Below are 17,675 nucleotides of genomic sequence, written 5' to 3' on the forward strand. Positions count from 1 at the left end.
ACGTTTAATTTTTACCTGAATATACCTAGATTCGTTTATAATACCGGGTGTGGCCTGTAATATGAGCAAAAAATTAAACCGTAGGCTGTACTTACTCCTCATACTGATCAACATTTGTTCAGCGACTTTTAAAAATAACTAGTGGTTTGATTTTTAATACACTTTAAAGTTTATTCTAAGACGCAATGTATTGCGAATTTTGTTATGTTTATTGCGTGACAGGCAACGTCAATCACAATGATATGGCGTGGCGATGGCGTCCATTGAAAATAATATTTATTTTGTATGAAAAATAGGGAGACTAAGTACTTCATAATTTTTAAAAGTTGTTGAACAAAAGTGTCACCGTGTGAGGAGTACAATCTATGTTTTAATTATTTGTTCGTGTTACAGGCCACACCCGGTATATGACGTAAGTGTGGGATCATCTTAATAGCGCGACTTAACCATGTAAAATGCATGTAAACATGAAATGTTTTTTTCTAAGTAAACATTTCAGCCACCCATGCCGATGGTTGTTTACATTTTATAACCTATATTAACACATCCGGGAATTCTGAATGGACAGATAAAATAAAAGCTTGTTAAAACTCTGAGTTTTACGCAAATATTTACTTTGTATTACGTTTGATGCACGAGGCAAGACTATGGCGCATGGCATATTGCATCCCATTCGTGTCCGACGTGCGAGCGGGATGTCGCTATAATACGCGTATAGTGTTGTCTCGCTCAAACATCGATTGCGAATTGGTATCAGTGTGAAATGCGCTTGTGGGAAATTGGAGCTCGCTGTCCGCTCTGGGGACATTCCGCTTATTTAAATTCGTAAACTAATATTTGTGTTATTTTAATATTTTAAACTTTCGCGTTTTGAATACATATTAACTCACATTATAGACGGGTCTAACGCGAATTATATTCGCGTTAGACCCGTCTATAATGTGAGTTAATGTGTTATTTTAGTTTTAGTTTTTGCAAGAGCTATATAGAGGGCGTTCTTAGTTGCCCCTACTGGTAGCCGTCCGGTGGGTCGGCCCAGAGGGCCTACCGCGAACCACGTTCGACGTGTTGCCTCTCTGTCGCACTTGTAAATTCGTACGTAACTGTGACAGGGAGGCAACACGTCGAACGTGGTTCGCGGTAAGCCCAGGTATCGCTGGGAAGACAGCGTGACGGCGGATCTGCTTCAGCTTCGCGTCAGTAATTGGCAGGAAGTTGCAGTACCGGGACAGGTGGCACGCTCTCGTTTCGGAGGCAATCTGCCATATTTGAACTTCAAGATATTCACAAGAGACGACACATATTAGATCCATTCTAGATACGTTATGGTTTAGATATCAACTAGTTCTCTTTTACAGCGAAATTCGGGCAACCAATGTCACTTTTACGTTAGATAGCGTAAGATATCTATTAGATGTGAATTTGATCTCTAAGTCATATCCTGAGGAAATCGTTCAAGAGTATCTCCAGAGTCGCGCAAATGTCAAGTTTGACAGGTTAGATCTTAAACATATCGTTATCGTATCCTGGTGATGTCTAAAAGATCTAATAGATATCTATTTCAAAATCTGAAAGTTTCTCTTTGGATCGCTGGGCCAAAATATTTATAGAGGGAGATATTTTATTATACCCAATTATTTAATTTTGGCATATACTACCTATCCCAACCAATCGCAGGTGTGAAACAACACGTTCAACTCGAGTCTCGAAGACGTAAATCTTAGATAAACAATTTTGATCATATCTCATCTCTCGAGAAGTATCTAATGGTGATTTGAACTCGAGTTAAGAATGACTCACGCTAGACCGGGCCAGGGCCCGGGGCCGGCCGGCCGGAGCTCCCGGGGCTTCGTTTCCCAAGCACCACGTGATCACCGATCAACCGTCATAGAAAATGACATGTCGGACGCCTCGGCCCGGGCACGGCCCGGTCTAGCGTGAGTCATCCTTTAGCATTGCGTACCTATATCGAAATTTCTTCCATTTTTAGGGTTCCGTACCCAAAGGGTAAAACGGGACCCTATTACTAACGCTACGTCTTACGTAGGCGAACAACGCGCGAACGCGGCGCGGCGCGGCGCGGCGAAAGCGGCCGCCGCCGCGCCGCGCCGCGCCGCGCCGCCTGACATTCGCGTGCAAATCGCGCCGCACCGCGTTCGCAACGAGATCGCTTACGTAGGACACTTCTATGGGCATCAAAGGATTGATTTCGCCGCGCCGCGCCGCGCCGCGTTCGCGCGTTGTTCGCCTACGTAAGACGTAGCGTAAGACTTCGCTGTCCGTCCGTCCGTCCGTCCGTCTGTCCGTCTGTCTGTCACCAGGCTGTATCTCACGAACCGTGATAGCTAGACAGTTCAAATTTTCACAGATGATGTATTTCTATTGCCGCTATAACAACAAATACTAAAAACAGAATAAAATTAAGATTTAAGTGGGGCTCCCATACAGCAAACGTGATTTTTGACCAAAGTTAAGCAACGTCGGGCGTGGTCAGTACTTGGATGGGTGACCGTTTTCTTTTTGCATTTTTTTCCGTTTTTTTTTTGCTTTATGGTACGGAACCCTGCGTGCGCGAGTCCGACTCGCACTTGCCCGGTTTTTTCCTAACAAAGCTTTTCATTCTCGTTATTTCCCGTCGCTGCTGATAACTCGTCTCTCCCTTTTATCTCCCCTCCCTTCTATCTAGAAACCATTTTGTGAACGGATAGGCTTATTTGATATGGAACATTAAGAAAAGTGATCCATCTTGGTCCTCGTAGATAAATTAATCCATAATATTAAATATTATTACATATTAAGGTGTGTACAGTCACCTGCAATAATATGTTACTCTTCGAACGCCGCAAAAATATGTGACTCGCTCTTATGTCTCTACAAGTAAGATCGTGTCAGATATTTTTGCTGCCTTCGTTGTGTAACATATTATTGCAGGTGACTGTACCTACAGTAAAATATAGGAATGCAATACGTATTGATATGATTTGTCGCTATTTTTAGGGATAGATAGGCAATTGTTTGTCCGACCGTAATGAAGACCTGTCAATTTTGTATTACAATTGCATTTCTTAATTAATTTAACTATGCGAGAGGCTTTTTATTGGGTTCTTATTAGCAAAAAAAAAAATCTTCTACTTTTTCCTAATCAGAATACGATACCGAATATCTTAAACGAATCCCCGCTATTTTTGTTACACATACCTTGTATCTTGGGTATGTAAGTATTTTTACAGTACATATGGTCCTATTTTCCCGCACTAGTGCGTAAAATAACACTTTTCGTGCGATGTCAAAAGTTTAATGGGCCATAATAATATGTACTGTAAAACGTTGTACGATACACGTGCGAATAGGTAATTCGCAACTCGTGTCGATTTAAAACACTCCCTTCGGTCGTGTTTTAATTTATCGCCACTCGTTTCGAATTTCCTCTTTTTCGCACTTGTATCGTAAATAACTATTGCAGCAGCTAGAGTATTTGCGGAAAGAGAAGAGTCGTGAAATGTATGGGATCCAATACATTCTACAACTCTTCTCTTTCCGCACAGAGTCTACAATGTTTACATGTGTCATTACTTGAATTCCATCCGGACTGGAATTTCAAAGTGTAAAATGTTAGAGTCAGACCAAGAAAAGTGTGCAGCGATTTTGATAGCCCACGCGGTGCAAGTGTCATTTATACGTCATAATTTCATAGAAGTTTGACGTTTAAAATAACACCTGCATTGAGTGGGCTATCAAAATCGCTGCAGACTTTTATTGGTCTAACTCTAAGTGAATGTGGACGTGGATAGTGTCATTGAGCAATAATTAAGTTTCCTTGTTTTAAAAAATCCTTATTTAACTTTATTCAATGCAAAATTAAATGCTCAATTCACAAAATAATTATATTTCTATTAAGGGACATTAATATTTTGTTTCATTTCGTCCAATAATTCCAACATGCCCCATGTAATTTGACCGAAGACCATTCACATTATTCGCTGCAGGTATTCGAAATTTAATTTATACTGCATGCTTTAGGAAGCGGTGGTGGCCGAGTGGATATGACGCCCGACTTTCAATCCGGAGGTCGCGGGTTCAAATCCTGGCTCGTACCAATGAGTTTCTCGGAACTTATGTACGAAATATCATTTGATATTTACCACTAGCTTTTCGGTGAAGGAAAACATCGTGAGGAAACCTGCATACATCTGCGAAGAAATTCAAAGGTGTATGTGAAGTCCCCAATCCGCATTGGGCTAGCGTGGGGACTATAGCCCAAGCCCTCTCGCGCATGAGAGGAGGCCTGTGCCCAGCAGTGGGACGTATATAGGCTGAATTATATTATTATATTACTGCATGCTTTAGTAACTGTTTACTGGCGGCTATTTAATCCGTCGGTAAATTTTCCTATAATATGCAGGCGAATTTCAGTTACATATCAAGCCTGCTTTCCAATTATTAAACTGCCTGAATGATCGAACGGAATACCATGGTAGAGTGGGTGTTCCCGGAACTGAATGTATTTATTGCTGGCAAGTGGAAATACAGTCAGCAGCAGAAGTTGCTACGGGTGAGGTGTTCAAAATTACCTTGACCCACCTCTCATTTGTCAATAAAATCGCTTCAAGATCATTTTAAACACCTCGCCCGCTTAGCAACTTCTGCTGCTGACTGTACATAATCTCTGTATGGATATTTTGCATCTTCGTTAGCGAAATATATATATGCTAAACGAGTAGGTACTCTTACATATAAATATATACGCAAGATAATAATATTATATCTCCTGTTAACATCATCATTTCAGTTTATAACATCTTGCTAGTTAAGTTAAGGATCCGTCACACAGGCGCGTTTTCCGGGCGAGGCGTGAGCGTTTTATATGTAAAAGCGGCGCGCCCCGCTCACGCCCCGCTCGAAAAATGCGCCTGTGTGGCGTAGCCTTTACACAGAGAGGTTACGAGCGTAAACATAAGTAGAACCTTTACCCTTCGTCCCTTGGCTATCAAATAAACTATGAATATTGATCGTTGTCACAACCCACATAGAAATCCCAGACGTAATCACTCGCACGCATATTGAGTCATAAAGCAAAGAGAGTCTCCTTCAACGGATGAGTTATATATTTAAAAAAATAAGTGACATTCGACACAACACAGAAACATAACACACACACACACACACACACACAGAGTTTAGAAATGCAGTTGCGGTTGACATCCGAACGTACTGCTACAGCGTTGGAAATGTCACTGTAAATTTCCTTCAAAAATGAAGCATACTTATATAAAAGATGTAAAGACATCATGAAAAGTCACTCTAAGTACATTTAAAAAGATCTAAGATATAAAGAGGAGCAGTAGAATTACAGGAAGTGAGTTCCACTCCTTAGCCATTCGCATGACAAAACTGGATGCATAATAGCCACTTTAATTACCGATACAAAATATTAACCGATTTAATAATTCCGTGGCAGGGCTTTGTGTTTGTCTAACCAAATTTACCACTATCTATTCACCAGTAATGATCATCATCATCATCATCTCAGCCATAAGACGTCCACTGCTGAACATAGGCCTCCCCCTTGGACCTCCATACGTGCCGGTTGGAAGCAGTAATGATAAAACTTGGCAAAAAATTTAAAACTAAAATTGGCTTGTCGAGGCACACGCGAGATATGCGTACCGTAAAATGGGGTGAGTTGGGTGAAATTTGACTTTGAAACCTCGATCAAATTTTATTTTTACATGTGAAAACTGAATGGTGTATATATAATAAGTGGTTCGGACGTTTGTATTTTAGTTTGTAATTTATTTTGGGTAGTTCCATCTCATAACTTTGACGATAAAGAGGAAAACCCACCTCACTCCGTAGTGCCTCGTATTTGGGGTGAGAGGGTTTTTCAGACAAAGGTGATTTTGGAAGATTGTTGGATCGATTTTTTTTTATTATGCGTATTACTATAGCCCCATTTTAAATTGGAATACATAATTTTTGTAGCAGTAGCCTTAAAATCCCTTCTCAAACCTTCTCTCCCCATTCATAACCCGACTCTTCCCGCGAAACCTATTTACCCCGTTTTACGGTATCTCCTGAAATTAAAATAAATTAGAATACAAAATGTTAATATTTGCCATGTTCTAAGTTTTGGCCTTTAGATATTATATGCTAATTACGGTAGCTACCGCCAATTTTAGTAATAACATTTTATTAGATACGAGCGAGAACTGCGTAACTGATGTTTGAAAGGTTGCTTTGCTACGTTTTGAAATTAATATTATAATATAAAGGTTTCTATTGTTACCTCTGGCATAATATTCAATTCAAAGATGTGGGAGGTACCCTATTATTTTTAGCATTATATATACGGTAAGCATTTACAAATGTTGGTATGGGAAGTCTGCCATTACAGTACATAGTTAAAGGCGAAAAAAGAATAAACAGAACTGCATTACGAAGAAATAATTGATTTCGACAAAGTTAGACGGCTTCGACGAGCGAACTCGCTCGTATTCAAACTAACTATTAGCACTTTGGCTTAGCTGATTTATTAGTTAGTGTGTGCCTAAACAATAAGTTAGCGGTATTTGCTTTATTTCGCTTTGAGGGCTTTTGAACCATAAATTGCATTATCTAAGCTTGAATGAGTTACTTGATTTCCTGACATCCGAGAATCGATTTAATAGGTTGAAACTATTACTGAAATTGCTTCCTGTCAAGTCTGATTATAGTAACAAAACAAGATATTATACGGGAGATATTATAGCCTTAAATTTTTTGGTAATAAGCACACTAGAGTCAGACCAAGAATAGTCTACAGCGGATTTGATAGCCCACGCAGTGAAAGTGTTATTTTAAACGTAAAACTTCTATGAAATTATGACGTATAAATGACACTTGCACTGCGTGGGCTGTCAAATCCGCTGCAGACTTTTTTTGGTCCGACTCGAGGTATGTTTACCTACAAGCAAATTAAAAATAAAGCCGATAGGTCTGATGTGATATTAAAAGATTCCGCTATTGACCTCCCTAAGGCGTGTAAACAAAAACCGGGCAAGTGTGAGTCGGACTCGCGCACGAAGGGTTCCGTACCATAAAGCAAAAAAAAAACGGAAAAAAATGCAAAAAGAAAACGGTCACCCATCCAAGTACTGACCACGCCCGACGTTGCTTAACTTTGGTCAAAAATCACGTTTGCTGTATGGGAGCCCCACTTAAATCTTTATTTTATTCTGTTTTTAGTATTTTTTGTTATAGCGGCAACAGAAATACATCATGTGTAAAAATTTCAACTGTCTAGCTATCACGGTTCGTGAGATACAGCCTGGTGACAGACAGACGGACAGACGGACGGACGGACGGACGGACGGACGGACGGACGGACGGACGGACAGCGAAGTCTTAGTAATAGGGTCCCGTTTTACCCTTTGGGTACGGAACCCTAAGAAGGAATGAAAGGATGAATTCGCATTCGATTTAGCTTCGATTGGAGCGGTGTTCCATTTGTGTTGAAATTTTTCCATTTTTACATTCGTTTAAAAATCAAATTCCAATTCCAAGTTCAAACAATTAGATGGAATCTATTTATAACGGATTGAAATCAACTTGTTAGTGTTTGTTTTCAGTTTGCAATTTCATCAGGATTTCCCGCCGTTCTCTCTAGTTAGGAGGGTAGGTATATCTAGGAATCCCAAAGGTGTGTTTACCTTCCAATTTTGTAATTTACCCGCATCTTTTAGTTCGTTAATCTGGTTAGTCGATTTGCTTTGCAGTGATTGTTTTTAGGGTTCCGTACCTCAAAAGGAAAAAACGGAACCGTTATAGGATCACTCGCGCGTCTGTCTATCCGACCGTTCCCCGCCTTTACCTCCAAAACTACTGGGTCTAAAAATTTTTAAAAAATACACAAAATAGTACTTTACCTATAGATGACAGAAAAACCTATTAGAAATGTGCAGTCAAGCGTGAGTCGGATTTAATTAGTTTTTGGACCGACCCCTACGGGTTTTTTAAAGACATTTTATTCACGTACCACATAAAAAAATACATTGCTAAAAATGGAGTTATGTACGTTACTCTTGGAACGCGAGTCCGACTCGTAGATGACCGTTTTTTTTCTCTACGTAGACGAAAGACTGCTTTAGTTACGGGGATTAAGGCCCTCCTCACATCTAGCGTCTTTCGAGCGTCGGCGTCTACAACTCTATGGCCGCTGCTCGACGCAACGTCGACGCAACTGCGCAGCGACGTCATTTTCTATAGCGCTGACCAGACGCCGACGCTCGAAAGACGCTAGATGTGGGGGGGGGGGGGGCCGGCTAAGATCTGTCGGATAAGGACTAGTTAAGAAATATTGTAGATAAGACTAAATTTATCAATACGTTTTAACTTATGAGGATAAACGTAAACGTAGTTTTTCGTTTTAAACACCAATTATATAAATATAAAATAAAGAAACATAAATAAAACCCCCACCTATGGAAAGTCCCAGGTCCGTCCCCTGCGGAAGGGTGCCCATAAGGATGGCTACGTTCCCTCCTTGAATGGCGATGCCTATTCTTTAGCCTACGAACGAGCCACCCGTAGGGTCACCCTTAGTCTCAAGCAGTTTTTTCTTTTAAACATATATTGTATATTTCTCGGTCGTTGGTTGTACTAACGAGTACATAATATATACTATATATTACTATTTGACGACCGGTCTGGCCTAGTGGGTAGTGACCCTGCCTGCGAAGCCGATGGTCCTGGGTTCGAATCCCAGTAAGGGCATTTATTTGTATGATGCAGATATTTGTTCCTGAGTCATGGGTGTTTTCTATGTATTTAAGTATTTGTATATTATATATATCGTTGTCTGAGTACCCACAATACAAGCCTTCTTGAGCTTACTGTGGGACTTAGTCAATCTGTGTAAGAATGTCCTATAATATTTATTATTTATTTATTTATTATATAGTACTATGATCAAACACTTTTTTGTTTAAAATTTTTTTAAGATCTAAAAACCTGTCTAATAGTGGTTTGAAAATAATTTGTATTTTATAATCAACACAATGAGGGCCCGATTCGGATTTTGAAATAGACATCTATTAGATACATATCACCAGGATACGATAACGATATGTTTAAAATCTAACCTGTCAAATTTGACATTTGCGCGATTCTGGAGATACTCTTGAATGATTTCCACAGGATATGACTTAAAGATCCAATTCACGTCTAATAGATATCTTACTCTATCTAGCGGAAGCAGTTATAAAGTTGACCCAAAAATTTTTTATTAAGCTATGAGCTTCATCACATATGTTCCTTGAGTAATTCTAAGCATTTCAAGCCTGGGAGGCAATAACAAATGTGTGTCTACTCGGATTTGTAATGGATTCAAACTTTCAACCCCTTTTTAACCCTGTTAGGGGATGAATTTTACAAAACGCTGAAATTACTTTTCCTGTCTTTTAATAATATCCCCAAATACAAAGATTCAAGTCCCGCGTTCGAAAATTTTTTTGATATCCATACAAACTTTTAACTCCTTTTTCACCACCTTAGGGGATGAAAATTTAAAAACGCTGAAATTAGTATTCTTGTATTTTAATAATATATCGTTTTACGAAGTTTCAAATTCCTAGCTTAAAATAAAACTTGAACCCCATACAAACTTTCATCCCCTTTTTAACCCCCTTAGGGGTTGAATTTCTCAAAATCGCTTCTTATCTCTTGTACACTTTATAAATGTAATCTAGTGTGCAAATTTCAACTTTCTATCTTTTGTAGTTTCGGCTCCGCGTAGCAAAAATCTCCAACCAAATTTTTCACCTTTTTACGTTTTTCTCGTAAAATTACTATGAAATTGAAAAAACAAATATCAGCAATGAATTCTACGTCTTTGGTTTATACGAAAATGATACCAAACTTGCCCTAGTACCCACCAGGATCAGAGTAGATTTTTTTTAAAGATGACGGATGGCGGCCGTCTTTGTACCCCACCCTCCCCCCCACTTCAGGCTAGAAATGCTTAGAATTACTCAAATATCAGATGTGATGAAGCTCATAGCTTAATAAAAATTTTTTGGGTCATGTATGGCAGCGTTACATAACTGACTCCAGTAATCTAACTACACAAAAGAGAACTAGTTGATATCTAAACTATAACGTATCTAGGATGGATCTAGTAAGTGTCGTCTTTTGTGAATATCTTGAAGTTCGAATACGGCAGTGATATAAGTACCTAGCGACTGCTGCGTATTTACACAGCCGACGAGAACTTTTCCAAGGGGACGACTCGCTTGCAAAAAGAAAATATTTTTTTTTTATTTTTTTTTTAAATCTTCGTATTTTAAAGGGAACCTTTATCAAACGGGACATGTCGGCTCCGTTGGGCCTCTACATTACCTACATCACATTACATTATCTAGTTTCAATAAATGTTATACTAGTTATCAAAAAAATGGTACACTAATTTTGCAGTTTTAAAAAGAAAATATAAACTTAATTAAAAGCAGCACATAATTATAAACTGTAGTCGTTAAATGACTGCTGATATTTTCATAACTACACTTAAACCACGGTTCTGTTAAGAAATCAGAAGCTATACGTCTATATGTATAACTAGCGACCCGCCCGGATTCGCACGGGTTGACACCTAAACTTTCTTCAAGAATCTCTATTGATAGGTGAAAACCGCATGAAAATCCGTTCAGTAGTTTTTCAGTTTATCGCGAACATACAAACACTTTGTTTTATGAGGTGTAGTGATATTGATATTCACCGGCTGAGGTAAAAAGTACTAGGGATGTACCGACTAGTCGGGAAAGCCGACTATCCGGCCACATTTATAGTCGGCGATTAGTCGGCAAAAATGGCCGATTAGTCGGCACTTTATTAGTGAAAGAAAAGAGAAAAAAAAAGAAATCAATAGTCAATATTTGCCATATGTTTTATGTCTATTTTACCAAAATACCTATTCAGGGTGCAGACGAAACTTTTGTTCATATAATTGACCGTTTGATCGTTATCGTATGTTGGTGGGCTGGTTTTCCTCTACAGGTCGATCTCAACTGATTCTCGTGTAATTTCATGGCCAAGTTCTATAGTTAAATGATTTTATTACTATTCAGTTTTTGTTTTTTTTTTTTAATGGTGGAGCCATGGGGAACTGTTAATGCTATTGCAAAATTTTGAGACTTATAAACAGGGCACGTTGCTCGTAAAGTCGCTGACCACAGGGGATAGGTTCTTAACTAGCGACTACGTACGGGAAATAGAGCCTTGGAAATACCTCTTACAAGCTGTAGGTACTGACGGTCAGCTCAGGATCGCAAAATAAAAGAAAGACAGAAATCGAACCAGGATTCTTGTGATAGGTGTTTGAACCTGTAGAGAACAACCTTTTAGCCAAGCTAATATGTTGAATAGCGCAACCAAAGAAGCAAAACTATTGTTTTTCACCTTAAATTATACGACACTAATGATCTGGCCGACTAGCCGACTAGTCGGCCGACTAATCGGCCATTCGAGCGCCGATTAGCCGGCTAGTCGGCTAGTCGGCCAAATCAATAGTCGGTACATCACTAAAAAGTACAATGTTTTGTTTTGCTAAAATATGACTTTTATCCAAGATTATTTTATTCCAAGGCAAAATACCTTTTTAGAGAGGATATTTTCTTTTGATATTATTATCTTATTGAAAGTCCTCTTTTCATATCCAGGTATTCGATCATAAGCAGCTTTTAAGACAAACTCACTGTTCCACGAGTTAATTAAAATATTTTGAAACAATTCAAATCAATGGGCTAGAATATATCTTTTGTTATTTGACTAGATTAGTCTAGACGCTTTCACGGTCCCCTTAATTATATTTTTACACATGAATAATCATGTCTGTATTTTCTATTCAAGAGAGATTTTCCCGGCACCTAATTTCTGAGCTGCTCTTTTACTGAAGTGTGCAAGTAAAGAGTAAACTATCTACATATGTAAGTATCTATCTCATTTGAATAGGTGCGAGTATTCCCGGGGTTACACGTGTTGCTGTTAAATTCTATTTTGAGTTGAAACATTTACAAAATATCCGTCTTTCAATCATAACACTATTATATCTAAATCAATATTTGATGTCTATTTTTGAGTATGTTATTTTCCATTCGTCGAGTTAAAGTAAAAATAAAATTGAGTTGACGTAAAATTAGAGGTATGTTTGGAATTTTAGGCTATCAGGCGAAGTTTATGCAAAAGTTTAACATATTGATTTTCGATAGAGGCAATAGAGCATTGCTCCCAACCAAGGTACCTGGGAATCACGCTAGATAGGGCACTGACTTTTAAGAACCATTGTGCCAACACCCGTATGAAGGTCAGCGCGCGTAATAACCTGCTGCGGAGGCTGACATCTACAAGTTGGGGTGCGACTGCACATACTGTGCGCACCACTGGACTGGCACTATGTTTTTCTGTCGGTGAGTTTGCTTGTCCAGTCTGGCACCGGTCCGCACACGCAGGCCTGGTAACCGCCGCACTCAACGATACCTGCCGCACCATAACTGGTTGCCTACAGCCGACCCCGCTCAACAAGTTGTACCCGCTTGCGGGTGTGGCCCCACCAGACATTCGCAGAGAGGTGGCATGTGCTATCGAAATGCGGAAACAACAGACTGACCCACGCCATCCGCTCCACGGCCATAACCCACCGCCTGGCCGCCTTAAAAGCCGCAAAAGTTTTGTCAGGTGTACCAGCCCCCTGCTGGGCGAACACTCCGACGCTCGCTGTTCACTTTGGCGGAGCCGGTGCCCGCCACCAGACATATATGTACCAGTGTCAGAACAACTACCACCCGGCCACAAGGAACCATGGCCCATCTGGAAGGCGCTGAACAGGCTCAGGTCCCAGGTCGGCCGTTGTAAACAAAACATGGCCGTTTGGGGACTGCTTCGCGGCCATTCGACTCATTGCACCTGCAACACAGCACCGCAAACTATGGCGCACCTGCTGGCGTGCCCCGCGTGCCCGTACTCCTGCTCGGAATCTGACCTGAGGGACGCGACGGTCAGGGCTGTCAGCACCGCTGCTTTCTGGGCATCCACTGTTGTCTCGACACGAGAGAAGAATTGATTTTCGATGAGGGTCTCATAGTTCACATTAGAGATACAACGGATAGTTGTTTGGCCGGGTACCGGATACCGGATATTCGGCCTGACCATGGGCCGAATATCCGGTATCCGGCCGACGAATATTCGTCCAGCGGAACTATACCTACATTTCGATTTTACAGGTTTGACCTGTTTCCTAGTGAACGTTCGCGCGGACACATTTGGTCATGATGTTTTAACCTTTTTTAACCTAATAAATTATGATCAAGACTGTTTCTTAAATCCAATTAGTTTACTCCGAAATCAAGGAATTTTACTATCCGGTTTCCGGCTGGATATTAAAATCATGGCCGGATAGGCCGGATACCGGATAGTAACCGAACATCCGGTGCATCTCTAATTCAAATACATTCACATGTATTTAATACCTACGCAGCATCTTGAAATAGAACCATCTAAAAATCGCGTTCCTGAAGAGTTCTCACCAGAAAATCAATCATAAATTAGCTTCTCAATCTAATACTGAACCTTCCTTTAGAAGTTTAGATAATCAGGCGGTCTAGCATGAACACCAGACTGAGCATAGTCGCGCTACCCCCTCTGCCACGCATACGGTAATTTTACTCAATGTTCGAGTCGAAAGTGTCTTTGTGTGACGTCCGTGACTTTGAACGCACCCCCGCATTTTTGGCATGATCGGTTGCATGAAATAATTGCTCTATACTCGGTTTTAGAGGATTCTAGTAGATTCTTAGAGCATGAATTGCGTTCTCGCGCGCGACTTCAAGTATGGACTCGCGTGCGAGAACGCATCTTATGCTAGACAGCCTGAAACGATTCGGTAGCCAAGTGGGTACCTAAAACGAGTAGACGCCAAATTGAATGTCGGAAACTCATACCAAAGTCAATCAAATCTTACACCGGTTTCGATCTCGGTCTGGTGATTCACTCGCGTCACCTATTCAAAGATACCTATATGTGCGGTTTTCAATTAATACTAGGCTAAATGGAAGTACTAGGCGAAACTTCTAAATGTTTTAATTTGGCAAGCACTATTCAAAACTGATCTTGCAGGAATAAATACAAAAAGTTCGTACTGAATTGTGAAGTCCAGACCAAAAAATCGATAGCTAGCGTCCCTCACGGTTGGTTTCCTTTGCACACCATTAAGAAAGTCATTTCGTAGCTAAAGTGGCCCCTTTTTATATGGTGCGTGTCATTATCCCGTCTTACTTACCGGGCTTACGGACAACGGTAAGTATGAAAGCTCCGCCTATCTTGTATTGTGATGACAGTTTTATCTGAAGTTACTCTAAGAACAAATAAAATTACTTTCTTATGAAAATATTTTAATTTGTGCTTTTTACAAGTCTAAGTAAGTCAAGTCAAGTATACATAATATTATAGTAATTAGTCATGCGCAAAATGTGTCACTAAAAAGAAAAAAATTATATGCATCTTTCGTACGCTGTGAAGTACTTCACTCTTTTAGTTCACTAGTTCAGTTTAGTTCAGTAGCTCAACAGATCCATCTATATCAAAAGTACTGGTTTCATTTCTCTCATTCGCGGATATATTGTGTTGAATGAAGGATTTGATATTTCATTCAATATGAATCACTCAAATAAATAAATTTATGAATCGAAGGTTTAACATGGCGTCCTTGTCACTCTCTAGCCGAATGAGCAAGTAAACGAAAAGGTTTTTAAACTGAACTGCTGAAGTAAAGAACTAAATGAATCCGAGCATCCGAGCTGAGCTAGTGAATAAGTGACACCAGCGTCCTACGTTTACGGGCACTGCAGGCCTTGGTAATTTTTTCGTTTATTTGTTAGAAGATTTTTTTAAAAAATTTTTTAAAGTATGATGGAGAAATAAATTTTTAATTGACTTCCTGGCTGAGTATTAGACTTAAAAAGATTGACCCAGACTATCCAGGTCAGCGGTATAATAATACTGATGAAAATAAGGTCCGCAACAGCAAGGTGCGATATAAGGAGGTATTCGCACGACTTACGTCGCCGTGACCGTGGCAGCGAACAGAATACGACCACATTGCTAAAAGCAACCGTGCCAAGCAGCGCGCTGAAACTATCATAATATAATATATTATAATATAGCCTCAAGCTATATAATAACGCACTATAACGATAAGGAGGCGACACGGGACTTCCGTCGCCGTGCGCGCAGCAATGCATCAAACACGGCCACGTCTTCGCCCGCGCCCGTGTCTAACATACTGTAACTAAGTATGTAAGTATCATATAATCCTATCTGTAAGAAGTAACATACCTCAAGCGGTATAATAACGCAGATAACGATAAGGTCAGCAACAGCCAGGTGCGTCATGAGGAGGTTGACACGCGACTTGCGGCGCCGTGCGCGCAGCAACACAACAAACATGGACACGTTTCCGCCCGCGTCCGTGTCTAACATACTGTAACTAAGTATGTAAGTATCATATAATCCTATATGTAAGAAGTAACATACCTCAAGCGGTATAATAACGCAGATAACGATAAGGTCAGCAACAGCCAGGTGCGTCATGAGGAGGTTGACACGCGACTTGCGGCGTCGTGCGCGCAGCAACACAACAAACATGGACACGTTTCCGCCCGCGTCCGTGTCTAACATACTGTAACTAAGTATGTAAGTATCATATAATCCTATATGTAAGAAGTAACATACCTCAAGCGGTATAATAACGCAGATAACGATAAGGTCAGCAACAGCCAGGTGCGTCATGAGGAGGTTGACTCGCGATTTGCGGCGCCGTGCGCGCAGCAACACAACAAACACGGCTACGTTTCCGCCCGCGCCCGTGCGTAACATACTGTAACTAAGTATGTAAGTATCATATAATCCTATATGTAAGAAGTAACATACCTCAAGCGGTATAATAACGCAGATAACGATAAGGTCAGCAACAGCCAGGTGCGTCATGAGCAGGTTGACACGCGACTTGCGGCGTCGAGAGCGCAGCAACGAAGCGAACACGGCCACGTTGCCAACGGCCCCCGTGCCGAGCAGCACGCTGTACAGCACCAGCACGAAGCCCTGGTCCGGCGCCGGGACGGACGCCGCCGAAGCCTCGCTCGGCTCCGTCGCGTCGAAGTAATCCCAGAAGTCTATTTCATAAGTATCGTTCCACATACTGCACTATTGCGCTTTTGCATCAAATGTTACGCCCGTTTTATCACTTATTTAGACTTTTCAGCAACTTATTTGCTAACACTTATTTTATTTACATTTTCTGGAAAGAAGATTAGATTTTAGAATTTAACACATGTTTTACGGTTTGGTTTTAAAATTATGTATGAATGAGCAACCAATTTATGCGCGTCACATATCAATCACAGCACTTTTTTATAGTTTTGCAGAATTACCATTTGAAAAAATAATTAAATGTATGTTTGTGTGTGTGTGTGTGTCTTTTAGAGCCCGTAAAGTTTTAATCGGTGAAGCATAACTAAATATCGCCGACAAGCACTTTGCTCTTACTTTTAAGAAGTGATAGAAATCTGTAAGAATCAGACCCTTTCATATTTCTATATTTACTTGTATATACTCGCATTGCCTTAGTTGACTAGCATTTTACATTGCCTTAATAAAAAAGTATATTTTATGAATTATCATAATTAAGGAAATAAAAAAAAGAATTGGAATAGCCATGATTATGCAAAAGTCATAAATATTTAAAAGATTTGAAGTATACCAGTAAAATAGGCCTTGATTTTTTTATAACACAACATTAATAGTTTTTATATTTAAAACGTTATCCGTAAGCCTTTTCACTATCTTAACAATTTACATTTTAGCCAGTATTTTTGCACGTACACTCACTTAACAGGGCTCTGTACTAGGTCCATTATTATTTCTAATTTTCATAAACGATTTACCCCAATCTCTTACCTATGGAACACCTTATCTATACGCTGATGATACCAGTGTCATTTTGAATGCGACCACTACCCATGAGTTCAAAGTAATGATCAAAAAATGCTGGGAAGAAATCGAAAATTGGTTTACTGTCAATGGCCTTAGAATCAATCATGAGAAAAGTTATTACACTATATTTCGACGTAGCTCTAAAAGTACCGACTTCGACTGTGATGTACCAATACAGAAGGCCGAATGTATTAAATTTTTAGGGGTAGAACTCGATCCTTATCTGAGATGGAACAACCAGATAGATTCCATATGCAAAAGGCTGGCTAGTGCATGTTACTCCTTAAAATCACTTTCGAAAGTAGCCGATGTAACTATACTTAAAACTGTATACTTTTCCTACTTCGAGAGTATTATCAGATATTGTATAGAAGTATGGGGTAACGGAACGAACATAAACTCTATACTACTCTTGCAAAAAAAGGCACTACGAATTATTGTGGGATCTAAACACATACCAGTCACTCATCGCAATATGTTTATAGACCACAAAATATTTACAATTACGGCATTGTATTTATATCGAATATGCGTTTATATGTATGTCAATCAAAATAATTATAGAAAGGCTGAAGAAACCCATCATTTTAATCTCAGAAACAAATCAAAAATTGTTCAAATTAAATCTAACTTTATCCATTTTAATAACAGCCTTAACA

General features: G+C 39.8%; 1 protein-coding gene across 1 annotated transcript in view; it reads right to left on the reverse strand.

Moving 5' to 3' along the window:
* Positions 1-16,233, reverse strand: part of LOC134669517 (adipokinetic hormone/corazonin-related peptide receptor variant I-like) — a 147,426-nt gene extending 131,193 nt beyond the window's left edge. Inside the window, exon 1 of the mRNA XM_063527112.1 lies at positions 15,955-16,233. Within this exon, the coding sequence (XP_063383182.1) occupies positions 15,955-16,221 (267 nt within the window). The 5' untranslated portion in view covers positions 16,222-16,233. The remainder of the gene's footprint in view (positions 1-15,954) is intronic.
* Positions 16,234-17,675: the final 1,442 nt, after the last annotated feature.

The sequence above is a fragment of the Cydia fagiglandana genome, chromosome 12, assembly GCF_963556715.1.
Source record: "Cydia fagiglandana chromosome 12, ilCydFagi1.1, whole genome shotgun sequence".
NCBI classification, from domain to species: domain Eukaryota; kingdom Metazoa; phylum Arthropoda; class Insecta; order Lepidoptera; family Tortricidae; genus Cydia; species Cydia fagiglandana.